The sequence below is a fragment of the Macaca fascicularis genome, chromosome 2 (assembly GCF_037993035.2).
Source record: "Macaca fascicularis isolate 582-1 chromosome 2, T2T-MFA8v1.1".
NCBI classification, from domain to species: Eukaryota; Metazoa; Chordata; class Mammalia; order Primates; family Cercopithecidae; genus Macaca; species Macaca fascicularis.
In genome coordinates, this window is record NC_088376.1 from 171141922 (window position 1) to 171155925 (window position 14004).

The 14004-nt window shown below is 36.6% G+C and overlaps 1 protein-coding gene across 45 annotated transcripts in view; it reads right to left on the bottom strand.

Annotated features, from left to right (window-relative positions):
- Positions 1-14004, bottom strand: part of PHLDB2 (pleckstrin homology like domain family B member 2) — a 231950-nt gene that overhangs the window by 23726 nt on the left and 194220 nt on the right. For all 45 annotated transcript variants that reach the window (XM_074033475.1, XM_074033496.1, XM_074033487.1 and 42 more), the window contains 3 exons: positions 9170-9325; positions 8152-8262; positions 3370-3459 (listed from right to left, as the gene is read on the bottom strand). In XM_074033475.1, coding sequence (XP_073889576.1) covers positions 3370-3459; positions 8152-8262; positions 9170-9325 — 357 coding nt within the window. The remainder of the gene's footprint in view (positions 1-3369; positions 3460-8151; positions 8263-9169; positions 9326-14004) is intronic.

Below are 14004 nucleotides of genomic sequence, written 5' to 3' on the forward strand. Positions count from 1 at the left end.
AAATTGGCATTCGAAGCATTAAACATAATTTTTCTGATGCAATTAAGATAACTATATTATAAATAACCCAAAACCTTCTATTTTAAAATATCCAGAAGTATCAGCATTCATTCTGTTGATGGATTAAGGTTGTCACCACATACATATTTAAAGTAATAACACACCAAAAAATCCAAGATGTAAAATTGACAATGCAATCACTCACTCCCTAATTAAAGAGACTTTTCCACAAATCTTCATTCTTAGATTTTCACCGTTTCTGTTTCCTGATGAATTAGAGTGTGAGGAAAATGGGCTGAGGGCTACTGGGTTTTATACTAAGCAAACATTTATAAAACAGTAATTATTTATAGTGGGTTCTAGCTTTTGGGCATCTCAACCAAATGAGAATAAAAAGAACACTGTCCTTTCATGCAGGTGAGCCTTCCCTAGCAAAACAAATGTGTGCACGCACGCGCACACACACACACACACACACACACACACACACACAGAGTCCTAAGGTGGAGTTGCAACCAGGGTATGTTTCAATTCAAGGCAGCCTCCCTAACCCCCATCTCTACCCATAGGACAGAGAATTTCCAGTTACTTTTGAACTCAATAATTCAGTTCTGGCTTCAGCTTAGAGAAAATACAAAATACCTGAGAAACAGAACTCCTGAATCTGTGGAAAAGGCACTTATCAATTTTCATGGAAACTATGCAGACCAATCATGATTTTCACCACCCCAATAAAACAGTGTGAAAAAACTATATAAAATAAGATCTCTCCTTTAAAGGTGAAATTGAGTTAAATTTGACACAAAGATTCTTCTACGAGTCCATCAATTCTTTTACAAATTTTAGGCTGGAAAATAAAACACCTTGATTTTTGGTAAAAACCCTGAAAGGACTGATAACAAAGTGGAGAATGCCAGAGTTGACTGTTTATAAATTGGATGTGTCAGACACTTGCACTTCAGAAGGCAAGACAGATACCATGTAAAGTTTTATAAGGTTAAACTGAAGAAAAGAAGTAGTCAACTAGGTCAAGTTCATTCAATATGTAATACTGAATCAGAAAGAAAATGAACAATTTTGGGTTTTTCTTTTGCTCAGTTAATAGACTGTTTTGAAGCCAAGTTTTAATTATTTATGTGAGTCATAAACCATACAACTTAATTAACTGCTTCAAAAATGTAAACTGCTTTAAAACCTGGGAGGTCTTTCAAATAGGTTATAAATCAATCACCCCTTTAAAAAAGAAAAAAGAGAGAGAATGAGAGAGGAGGAGAAAAAAAAAAGAAAACCATCTTGTGAGTCAAGTCTGCTTGTACAGGAAAGTGAACACACAGCACAATGGCCATGTGTTCTCATAGCAACTCATTGTTTTACTCAACAAGCAGAAGAGTTGTAGATACACAACGATAGTGAAAAAAACTCAATGTGCTTCTGACATCAGAATGTCTGCAGGAAATAAAGACCAACTCATTAACAGAAAAGGAAAGACTTCATTCTTCTATTAGGAGACGGAGAGACTTTAGAGCCCATCTAATTCATCTGGATGCCATAAGCTCTGCAAACTCTGTATGTCCAGAGTCAACTCCAAATCTTCCCTCTTAAACAATTCCTTCCCCAGTCTTCCCTATCTCACTAAAAGGTGCTTACCATATACTTCATTACTCAAACTGGAATAATGGCATGATTCCGGACACCTTCATTTATTTACTTCATGCCAACATCCAATCTATCAGCAAGAACTGTCAACTCTGCCTCCAAAATATCTGCTAATCCAGCTAACTCCTTCCATCTCTCTGCCATCCTCCAATTCAGGCTGCCAGCCTCTCTAGCCTATGCTACTGCAATCATCTTCACAACAATTTCCCTGCATCTGCTTCTCTTACTCTATGATCCAGTAGTCACAGAGCAGCCCAGAGTGATCTTTAACAAATGGATAACAAATGTTACCTCCCTGCTTAAAACCACTTGAAGGCCTCCCACCACACATGAAGTAGACCACATTTCTTTAACAGACTCACAAGACCTGCTCTTACCCACCTTGCTAACATTATCTTAGGCCATGACATTCTATTCACAACCACGCTTTGTTCGTTGAACCTGACAGTTCCATGTTCTGAATAATGAAAAGAAATTATGAAACTGAATGATCTAACAAAGTTTTGGAAAAATATTTCACAAAATGATTCTGAGGTACATATACAGTCACACTTATTGTGATGAGCATATTGCTTCATATACTTATACACACAAAAATATTTTCTACGTAAGAATCCTAACTCCACTGTCTAAAGGGTTTTTTTTTTTAAATTATGCAAACACTTATGTAGAAGCAAGCTTTTCTTTTAGCTTTTTAGAAAAACAATACATATAAGGAATATAAATATAGGCCCGGTGTGGTGGCTCATGCCTATAATCCTAGCACTTTGGGAGGCCGAGGCAGGCAGATTACCTGTGATCAGGAGTTTGAGACCAGCCTGACCGATACGGTAAAACCCCATCTATACTAAAAATACAAAAATTAGCCGGGTGTAGTGGCGGGCGCCTGTAGTCCCAGCTACTCAGGAGGCTGGGACAGGAGAATTGCTTGAACTCAGGAGGCAGAGGTTGCAGTGAGCTGAGATGGTGCCACTGCACTCCAGTCTGGGTGACAAAGTGAGACTCCGTCTCAAAAAAATATATATATATATATAAAAACTATTTTTTTCTCAGCTATAATTTTCCAAATTAGAGTTAAAATATTCTCCCAGCGTAGCAGTGTAGTTCCTTAAGATATCTGGCGGGGAAAGTGGTGATGGGGACTGGAGAAAGGTGGATATTAGAGATAAAGAGTATGTACAGTTTACTGTAAACAGGACTTTCCAGTTTACAGTGGAAAATGGCAGAAACAACAGTCGGTGGGGTAGGGAGATAGGGAAAAGAAAGAAACCAGACCACCTTCTCAAATGTTTGCAGGCATTTTCATGTTCTACAAGACTCAGGAGAAGGAGAAGCAAAATAACAGAGGGGAGGGAGAAAGGAGACTCAGGAAGGAAAAAGGAGAATTTAAGACTCATCTTGGTCTGGATCTTCAACTTTTTGAAACACCAAATTAACCCACAATGTCACTACCCAGCAAAGTAGACACACACACACACACACACACACACACACACACACACACACACAAAATATGCATCCACATTAGACACAAGAATAATCTCTGCAATCCCCAAAGCATACATAATGAAAGGCGGGGAAACCATCCAAGCATTGAGTGCTTTCATAGATCCTTTGAGTTAATATTTTTATTATTCAGCTAATCGCATAAAGCTGAGATACATCTCTTGATTTCTAAGGCAATATAAAGTGACATGCAAAATCATAGCTTACCTCTTTTAAAGTATTGGGGTTAACGGGAAACCCTTTCCCCCCAGAGAGGCTGGAGTATTTCTTTTCCAAATTACAAAGATTCTCCTTTTCCTGAAGGAATACAAAACCTATTAAACTTAAAAGCCAACCTTGGATACAACTGAGAAGCACAGTGACTTTGCATTAGAGACTAACATCAGTATCTCACATATTTCCCCTCATTTTATTTCCTCTCATCATACTCAGTCAAAACTTCAAATCTGTATCCTAGCGGTCATCTTCTGCCAGCTGATATGCTGCATGAGTTGTTTCCAAACATACTTAGCTATATAACTTTTAATTCCTAATAAATTTTATAGTCATTTAAAAATGTGTTTAAAATAAAATTTTTAAAACTTTATATAAAAAATATAAAATAAATTGTATATTTTATTTTTACTTTTATATAAAAATAAAATTTTAAAAACATTATTTTCGGCCAGGTGCGGTGGCTCACGGCTGTAATACCAGCACTTTGGGAGGCTGAGGTGGGCGGATCACAAGGTTGAGATCGAGACCATCCTGGCTAACACGGTGAAACCCCATCTCTACTAAAAATACAAAAAATTAGCTGAGCATGGTGGCGGGCACCTGTAGTCCCAGCTACTTGGGAGGCTGAGGCAGGAGAATGGCGTGAACCCAGGAGGCGGAGGTTGTAGTGAGCTGAGATCGCGCCACTGCACTCCAGCCTGGGCGGCAACAGAGCGAGACTCTGTCTCAAAAAAAAAAAAAAAAAATTATTTTCTAATGTCATTTTCTTTTAATCCTTCCAAGTAACACATAATTGTTGTTGATGATGTAATATCACATGATGTTGTTGATGACATAATATCTGATGATGTAATATCACAACCCAGTGACATATTTTCTTTTGGGAACTTTATGGTGTTAGCTTTTATGTTTGTGTCTACCATTCATCTTGAATTAATTTGGTATTAAGCAACATTTATGGGTCATTTTTTTATCATGGTATAATTTGTATATATGTCCTTGCCATGGCTGGGGCTAAAATATTTTTAATTAAAAAGATAATGTGCATTCAGTGAAATGCATAGATCTTAAGTACATAAATTTATGAGTTTTAACAAATGGAATAATATCCCAGACAAGATAAAGAGCATTTCTGTCACCCCAAACATTTCCTCATGCCCCTACCTGTCAACTTCCACCCTTTTGAGCAAGCATTGTTCTGATTTCCATGGCCTTCACACTAGTTTTGCCTGTGTTATAAAGTGTTTGCCTACTTATAAAATGTAACCACTTTATATAAATGGAATCATACAATATGCATTCTTTTGTGCCAGCCCTCTTTCACTCCATGTTACAGGCATCAGTAGTTCACTGTTTTTTATTGTTGAGGAGTCCTGTCCTGTATTATATGAATATACCTAACAAGTTGCTTATTGATGGATATTTAGGTTGTTTCTAGTTTTGTTTTGTTTGCTATTATGGAAAAAGCTACTTTAAACAGTCTTGAACAAGTTTTATATGAAGACGTGTTTTCATTTATATTATGTAAACATCTAGAAGTGGAGTGGTGGGTCATAGATGGGTGTATGTTAAAAAAAACTTCTACAAAGTTCTCTGAAAGGACCATAGATTTTACACTCAAGTCAGCAATGTATGAAAGTTCTAGTTGCTTCATATTCTTGTCAATATTTGAGATTTTCATTTCTTTAGTTATTTTAGTTTACAAGGCAGAATTACATTATTGTTGTAATTCATATTTCCTTGATGACTAATGATGAGTATTTTCCCATCTAACTTTTTGGTTCTTCATATATGCTCTTTTGTAAAATCTCTATTCAAGACTTTTGCCTGTTTTTTAAAAAAATTATTGGTGTATCACTATTATTATTGATGTGTAGGAGTTCTTAATATGTTCTGGATACAAGTCTTTTGTCATTTCTTTTAAAAATTTTTGCTTACTCAAGGCCATAAAAGTGTACTTTCACTCTTATATTTTCTTCTGGAAGCTTTATCATTTTAATTTTTATATTGAGGTCTCCGATATCTCTTGAATGAATTTACATATATCATATGACAATATTGAGGTTTATTTTTTTCCATGTTGACCCAGTTGATCCAGCACCATTTCTTTGAAAGATTTGTTTTGGTGCCTTTGTCAAAAATCAAAAGACAGTACGTATGTACGGGTCCATTTTTGGACTTGATAGTTCAGTTTCATTGATCTATTTAATACATGTCTATTTGCATGGCAGCACCACCCTGTCTTAAATGGCTCCAGAGTAAACCTTGAAATAAGAGTACAAATCCTCCAACTTTGTTCTCGTTCAAAGTTGTTTTGGCTATTCTAGGCCCTTTGCATTTTCATATGCAGTTGATTCCTATTATTGGTGGTAGCTATGTTCTATAATGTTGCCACGAACACTGAATTAGTGAATACTGAACCACTGCTCCTATAAAAAAATACAGGGTTGGGTTCCTGCAAGCCTCTAGTCACAATATTTTCATCAACTGATCAGTACTGAACTTTGTTTTATGTGTGTTTCTGTTTGAAGACACTTACTTAATATTATATTATATGCCATTATATAAGATATTAATATTAGCATATTGTATTATATATTATTATTATTTGTATATTAAGATATGTATTGCTGATTCATTAACCTTGTACTGACAGTCAGCAACACTATGACAGTGTGAGTGAAGTTCATCTAACACACCTATTTTCTCCATAAGGCACTTCACAGCCTTCTTGCATTTAGGAGCACTTCACTGCACTTAATCACTATGCTTGGGAGGCATTTTATGCAGCAAATCACCAACAAAAAGCAAAAACATAAAAGCACCGCATTAAATAATCCACAAAAATAACACTTGTTTACAGTATGAGAGGTAAAACAAGAAGGCAGGATGCTGCCTTGCTCAGCCCCAGCTGGGAATGTGCATATTGGCCAACTCAAAATTTTCACCACTCCATGAATTTCTGTGAATGACTACAAAAGTGCCACAAGTCTCGATTTAGAGGTTACAAATACATTTTAGCAAGTAGACATAATCACAAATATAGAATCCCTGAATAATGAAGATCAACTGTAAATTTTCGCATCAACTTGTCAATTTCTAGAAAAAAGTCTGTTGGGATTTTGATTGGGATAAAAATGTATCTATAGATCAGTTTAGAAAAATAAAAATCTTAATACTTATAGACCACAATTTTTACAATCTAATTGTATCTCATAGATTTTTAATAGGAAAATATTATATCTGTGATTGTGCTTACCCATTTTATAAAATCTATCACTAAGAGTTTTTCTCTTTTTTTGGCTAAAATTTTAAATATTAAATACTATATATTACACTATCTAAGTTAAGCTGGGCCTTTGAATATTGTGTGCCAAAGGTAAAATAGTAGTGAGGATGCTAATGGAAACAGAGCATCCCCAGAGCAAGGGATAGAGAGGGAAAATACAACTCCATTCAGAAATTTCTAGGTGGGAAAAGGGGGAAGATGGAAGTTGTTAGAAATATGTGCGAGCTGCTGGGGCACCTCAAGTGGGCTCATGATTCTGTGTGAAGGACCTATTTCCTCTCTCTTCTTTGTTTTTTGTTTTTTTTGAGACAGGATCTCGCTGTTGCCCAGGCTGGAGTGCAGTGGCATGATCTTGGCTCACTGAAACCTCTGCCTCCCAGATTCAAGCGATTCTCCTGCCTCAGCCTTCTGAGTAGCTGGGATCACAGGTGTGTGCTACCATGCCCAGCTAATTTTTTGTATTTTTGGTAGACACAGGGTTTTGCCATGTTGGCCAGACTGGTCTTGAACTCCTGGCCTCAAGTGATCTTCCCGCCTTACCCTCCCAAAATGCTGGGACTGTAGGCATGAGCCACAGGGTCAGGCCTTCCCCTTTCTTCTTAACCTAAAATAGCTAAGAAGGGAATGAATACTCAATTATTTTAGGGGGGACTATGGTACAGCTTTATCCTTCAATACTTCCTTCTGGATTTGGTGTTTCTCTGCCTGCCATTCTGGGTCTATCACACATTTTCATGATCCCATGTGTCATATTGCTAATGTAGTGGCTTAAATGCAGGGTTCAGATCTGAGACTAGCCCCATTAACTTTAATGTTTGGTGTCTTATTGCTGAAATGACACCAGGGGCCATGTCAGAGAGTTAGGCTACACCTTGCTTTTCAATGTCTTTGGGCAAAGAAATCCCTTTACAGGTAGTCACTTTAGGTGCTGGACCATAAGAGGTCACAGTCTCTTTAGTGAGGATGATCTTGCCACCCCTCGACCACACCATATGGAGTTTCTACCTACCCAATTCATTCAAACTAAACGCAACGTGACATTTGCTAGAAAGACTCGTGTACAAATAATTGGAGTTCAAAACATCGGATCAGCTGGGCCAAAATATTTGACAGTAGTAAAAAGAACATTTTTCCTTAAGTCCACCCTAAATTGGTGTTAGAATGCATTTTAACTATTTGATGAATGGTATGACTTTTTTTAAAAAGAGGAAAATAATCATTTAAAAATACAGACTTTCCATCGTTAAGATTTTTACAATGTGAAAAAAGCATGAAGAAAACATCCTTGCTTATTTTCTGAATGGTAGTTAATAGTTCATAGTATCCTCTTATTAATGTGGAGGATTAAATTAAAAAGTATATAAAAATCTTCTTTAAATTGTATAGGCATTCACTATTAAAAGGTGTTTACTTTAAAAGGAGCAATTTCCCTAAATTTGGAACCTATGTTTTACTGTAGCCAGTGCTGAAAAGGAAATACTTACTCTTTGTAACATCATTATTAAATTATTCTTTTCTTTCACAAAATGATCTTGTTCTCTCTGAGCCTGCTGAACAATGTGATTGGCTTGCTTTTTCAATGCAGAAATTTTTTCCTGGAGGAAAAGAGATGATCATAGGAAGATGTACATTAGACACTCAAAGGTTTGCCAGTCTGTCCTAGAAAAGGGAGAAAAAAAGTTTCACAACGGGAATAACAGTGACTGCATTTTAGTTGACGGTGGGCAGTGATTATGACCAAGAGACTGTGGGGCATTTCTTTGACCTATCAGCCTCAGTACTTTCTTTATTGAAGGCTAATATAGATCAACTGACTTAAAACCTATCTTGAAGAACCCAGAAGTCAACAGGAAATCTTGTTTTAGGCTATCGATGAATTTTTTACAACATCTTGGGTACACCTCATGAGAAAAAAAAAAAGGAATTTCTTATTTAAACTGAGAGTTTAAGAAAACACCTTCTCTTATCTTTCCTTTCCTTAATTTTATTGGTTTAATACAGAGCTCTGGGTGTGATTCTAAATTCTGGAATAAAGTTGAATTCTGGGCTGGACATCTAAGTGCTAGGGGTTGGGTGGAGTCAGTAGTAATCCACATGGCATTCTACTTCTAATGGTAATAAGCTATCAGCCAGTTTTGAGAACTACTGCGCAACAAAAACAGAGAAAAATCCAAAATAGACTTTGTTCACAGAATTATTCTGAACCCAGTTACTAGGATCGCAGAAAGAAATAATTGAAAACCAATATCTGAATTCCTGATTTTCTATGCCTTGGTTTTCACATGAATGAAACAATGAGGTATTATTCATAAATGAATCTACAGCATTATGCAACAATGAGTGTACTGTGTCTCAATTTGTCTAATTTGGAACACCACTTGCCACATACATGGCAGACTCTGTAATCTGCCAAATGTGATATTCAGACAGACATATGGCATAGCTATGTTATGCAGAAGAATATTCTGATTTTTCACATTGAATGACACCTGGCAAAAGTACCTTTCTAGAAACGATGTTCCGTTGATATTCAGCAACTTCACGCAGGAGCTGTTGAGTCAAGTTCTCCTTTTCTTCATCTAGACGGCTCTCATGTTCAAGCTGCTGGAACTCCAGGTCTTCAAAGTGTTTGCTTTCAACATCCAACAGGTCAGCATCCTTTGGAGAAAAGGGAATGAAAACAAGACACACTGAGATAACTACCACCTTCTTAATGTGAAGAAACATTTATTAAAACCTTTGCTCCAAGATATCTTTCCAATTACAATATTGACCAGGGTTAGAACATAACACTCTCTCTCGGAGGTAAATCCCAGAACGTGACTACTAGAGGGACTCGAAAGGGGTGTGGTGGGGTGGGCAGCATTTATTTCACCCTCAGTTTTAGATTTCTCTGTGGAGGTAAGAATTCTTGCGTTAAACCCACTGGGTGGCTTTAAAATGAAGAAGGAAATATAAAAAGAACTCAGTAAATAATCTAAACATAATCTGCAGTCCAAAGGTGTAACATAGTGTTACAAGAAAATTCTTCTTGGCCTGGCGTGGTGGGTGGCTCATACACGTAATCCCAGCACTTTAGGAGGCCGAGGTGGGGGGGATCACCTGAGGTCAGGAGTTTGAGACCAGCCTGGCCAACATGGCAAAAACCTGTTTCTACTAAAAATACAAAAATTAACTGGACGTGGTGGTAGGCACCTGTAGTCCCAGCTACTTGGGAGGCTGAGACAGGAGAATCACTTGAGGTGGAGGTTGCAAAGAGCCGAGATTGTGCCATTGCACTCCACCCTGGGCAACAAGAGTGAAACTCTGTCAAAAAAAAAAAAAAAAAAGAAAGGAAGGAAAGAAAGGGAAGGGAAGAGAAAGGAAGGGAAGGGAAGGGAAAGGAGCAATCTCTTCTTTTCCTCAATTTTTCATATAAAATAGGACTAATATGGAGACTAAAGAGTCAAAAGCTGGCACACGTACAGACCAGAGGTATCTAACAGGGATACATGCATCCCAGATGGCACACAACACAATCTGCTGGACTGTGCAGAAACAAATTAGACCTCTTCATACTTGTTTTTAATTGTTTATTTTCTTTTTCAGTTTCTCAACAAATGTTTTCTAATGTACACACAAGTAGCATAGTATGTATACATGATTTTAAATATATACATTCTTTGGGTATGTACACTATATATATTTATAATAATATGGATTATGTATCATATATCTACAAAGGAAATGCATGCTGTAATAATTTTATTAAAGGGATAAGCAATCAAAAAACTTTTGGACATGGGCTCTAGGTGATGAGGATGTGTCAGTGGAGGTTTAGCAATTGTAACAATTGTACTGCTCTGGTGGAGAATGCTGATAATCAGGGGAGCCTATGCATGTGTGGGGGCAGAAGGAATATGGGAAATCTCTGCAACTTCTGCTGGGTTTTGCTGAAAATCTAAAACTGCTCTAAAAAATAAAGTCTGTTTTTTAAAAAACTGGAAATTGAGGTTTTAAAGCCAGGGTTCTATGAACCCATTAAAAATATGTACACACCTTTTTACTGGAAAGTGTAAACCAAGCTTTTATGAGGCACAAAGGGTGACTCAAAAGGTTAAACACCACCACTCTCAGAATAATCTTGAGGACATTTAAGGAAGATTGGAAATCATGAAAATCAGATGGTCTAGAAAAAGCATTCTCTAACCTATGAGGTATTTGAAAACAGGAATATATTTATGCATCTGCATTCATGCAGAGATTGATGCATGTTGTATAGATTCTTCTCTAATATGCTTTTTGTTTAAACACCCTCTTATTCTTGGAGTCTTTAACATGATTTATAAATGGGGTATGTTTAGGAGATTTCTTTTTCTTTTTCTTTTCCTTTCCTTATTATTATTATTATTTTTTTTTGAGAAGACGGGGTCTTGCTTTTGTCACTCAGGCTGGAATGCCTTGGCACAACACAGCTCACTGCAGCCTTGACCTCCCAGGCTCAAGCAATCATCCTGCCTCAACCTCCCAAGTAGCTGGGACCACAGGTGTACTCCACCATGCCTGGCTAATTTTTGTACTTTTTTATAGAGTGGGGTTTTGCCATATTGCCCAGGCTGGTCTCAAACTCAAGCAATCCACTCACCTCAGCCTCTACTCACCTGGATCTACTCACCTGGGATTATAGGTATAAGCCACCACACCCAGCCAGATTTTTTTATAAGTATAACTTATACATAATCTATGTCCAAAAGGAAGAGGCAGCTGGGCTCTGTGGCTCACAGCTCTACATAACTAACATAACCAAAGCATTTTTTGATTGTTCTTCAATCAAATCATCAAAGAGAGGTGAATAAATAATTATATGCTAAGTTATCTCTATATCAATATTCAACCCCACCCCCACTCTGGTTTTCATATTAATGATAAAGCAAGCTTTTTGATAAAATGAAATGTATTTCTATCTTCTGCAATGACTTTTACTCTAGGGATGATTCATAGAAGAGCTATTAGCTACTGAGTAATTACAACTGATAATACATATAGCAACAAGACCATCATGTCAACACAGACTGAATTCTCAAAGCTTAAGAGCAGGAAAAACACAATTTGAAAAACATATTCAACATTTCTTAACACTTCTTTACATTTTATTTGGCTCCAAAAAAATATGCACTCAATTTCAAATGTTTGGTTGACATTTCAAGTTTATCAGACATTTCAAATTTATAACTTCTGAAAGAATTAATGAATTAAAAGAATTAAGGAATTAAGAAATAACTCAAGTGTTAGGTCTTAAAACAATATCTTCTGTTTTGAAATAATGCACTGGCTGACATATAGGCACATACACTCAAGTTTATAAGGTCTTCCAATTAAGCTTGATTTGTGGCCAAAGATTACTGAGATTTTAAAAAAAGGAATAAGCCCTTTTTCTGGCTTATAACTAATCTCCATTCAAAGTGGCCATATGGCTCTTAATATATACACTTTGCTAGTCAGTTGCTTACTCCACATCTGGTTAATATGCAACATGTGTTATTTTAACCCTGCATGAAAGTCAAAGAATCATTCATTTATTTGTAGTAAATACTTAAACCACTGTATGAGAATAATGGCACACTAGGTAAGAAAGTTGAAAATTAAGCTAAGCTCAGCACTCAGACTCCACTGATGTAATCATCTGATCAAGTTACCTAAACCATCAAAACGTGTGTATATAAACTTACATCTTAAACAAAAAACTATTAGGGAGGGAATAAAAACTTTTATAAGATTTTATGTATGAATAAGAAGTCTGGGAATGGAATTTGGGGGCAGGAATAGTTTAATTGAGCACAGAATAATATATACAGGAAGTTCAAAGTGAAGTATGTATGACTAATTGAATGAAAATTTAACTGTACTTCACTCACTAAAAGAGTGTTACAAATCTCTACTGGCTGGCAAGCTCAAAGGCCAGGCACGAAAGGACCTAAAACAGCTGCACTAAAGGAAATTCTGTGCAATTTCTTTTTTCTTTCCAGTAACTTTTAAAATAATGTATATGGCAGAAGTTTACATGCAGTTCTTTATGTTTTCTTTGCCTGATGGAGGGACAGGAAGAAGAGAATAGATGTGGTATGACCAGGAGAAATTGCAGTAATAACAGCTCATGGCCAACTCCAGAAGCAAATTTAAATGGGGCTTGGGGTTTTGTTAATTTTTACACTTCAACTACATACTTTTGGAATATGGAAAAAGACAGTTGAAATAATCTAGTCCAACCTCCTTGGGGTGATTAATACTGTCAACCTGATTGGATTGAAGGATGCAAAGTATTGATCCTGGGTGTGTCTGGGGGGTGTTGCCAAAGATTAACGTTTGAGTAGGTGGCTGGGAAAGGCAGACCCACCTTAATCTGGGTGGGCACCATCTAATCAGCTGCCAGAGCAGCTAGAATATAAAGCAGGCAGGAAAAAAACAAACAACAACAACAACAACAACAACAACAACAACAAAAAAAACGTGAAAAGACTAGACTGGCCTAGCCTCCCAGCCTACATCCTTCTCCTGTACTGGATGCTTCGTGTGTGTGTGTGTGTGTGTGTGTGTGTGTGTGTGTGTGTGTAGTATTACTTCTGTCCCTCTAGAGAACCCTGACTAATATACTCCTTATTTCATATATGAGGATGTTGTGGCCCATAGAAGTTGAATGACTTGTCCAAGACTAATGGATACACTGATTTTATAGCCAGTGATAGTAAAATTGTAGATCACTGAATAAAATTTTTTTAAAACATCAAGATACCAAAATCAACCATTCATTTGAGTAAATATCAAAAGCACAAGAAGACAGTTACCCAGCTGGGATAATTTTCTTGTGCTTTTGATACTAACTCAAATAAATGGTTGATTTTGGTCTTGATTAAAAAAAATTATCCAGTGATATCTACAATTAGTAGACCTTTTTTCTATCACTGGCTCTAAAATCATTTTGCCCATTAGTCCTGGACAATTCATTCAAACTCTATGGGCCTAAATACCCTCATATCTGAAATGAGAAGGTAGGATGAGATTATTTCTATTATCTTTTTCCAAATGAGATGAGTTGAATGACTCATTCTCATTTAACGTCAGCTTTCTTTTCTACACTATTAGTAACCCAGGGACTGCTTTGCCCATATCAAATACTAGATTGGTAAGGTCATGTTAACAACATACCAACCACAGGCCACAAAACTAATATCAGATGAAAATAATATTTGGACTCTAACATAATGATTTAAAGGTAGGAAGACCAGCCATAAGTCATTATGTTGCATGCACAAAATCATTCTACAATTTCAGCTTAAGTATTCAAGGCAATATGCAGTTTA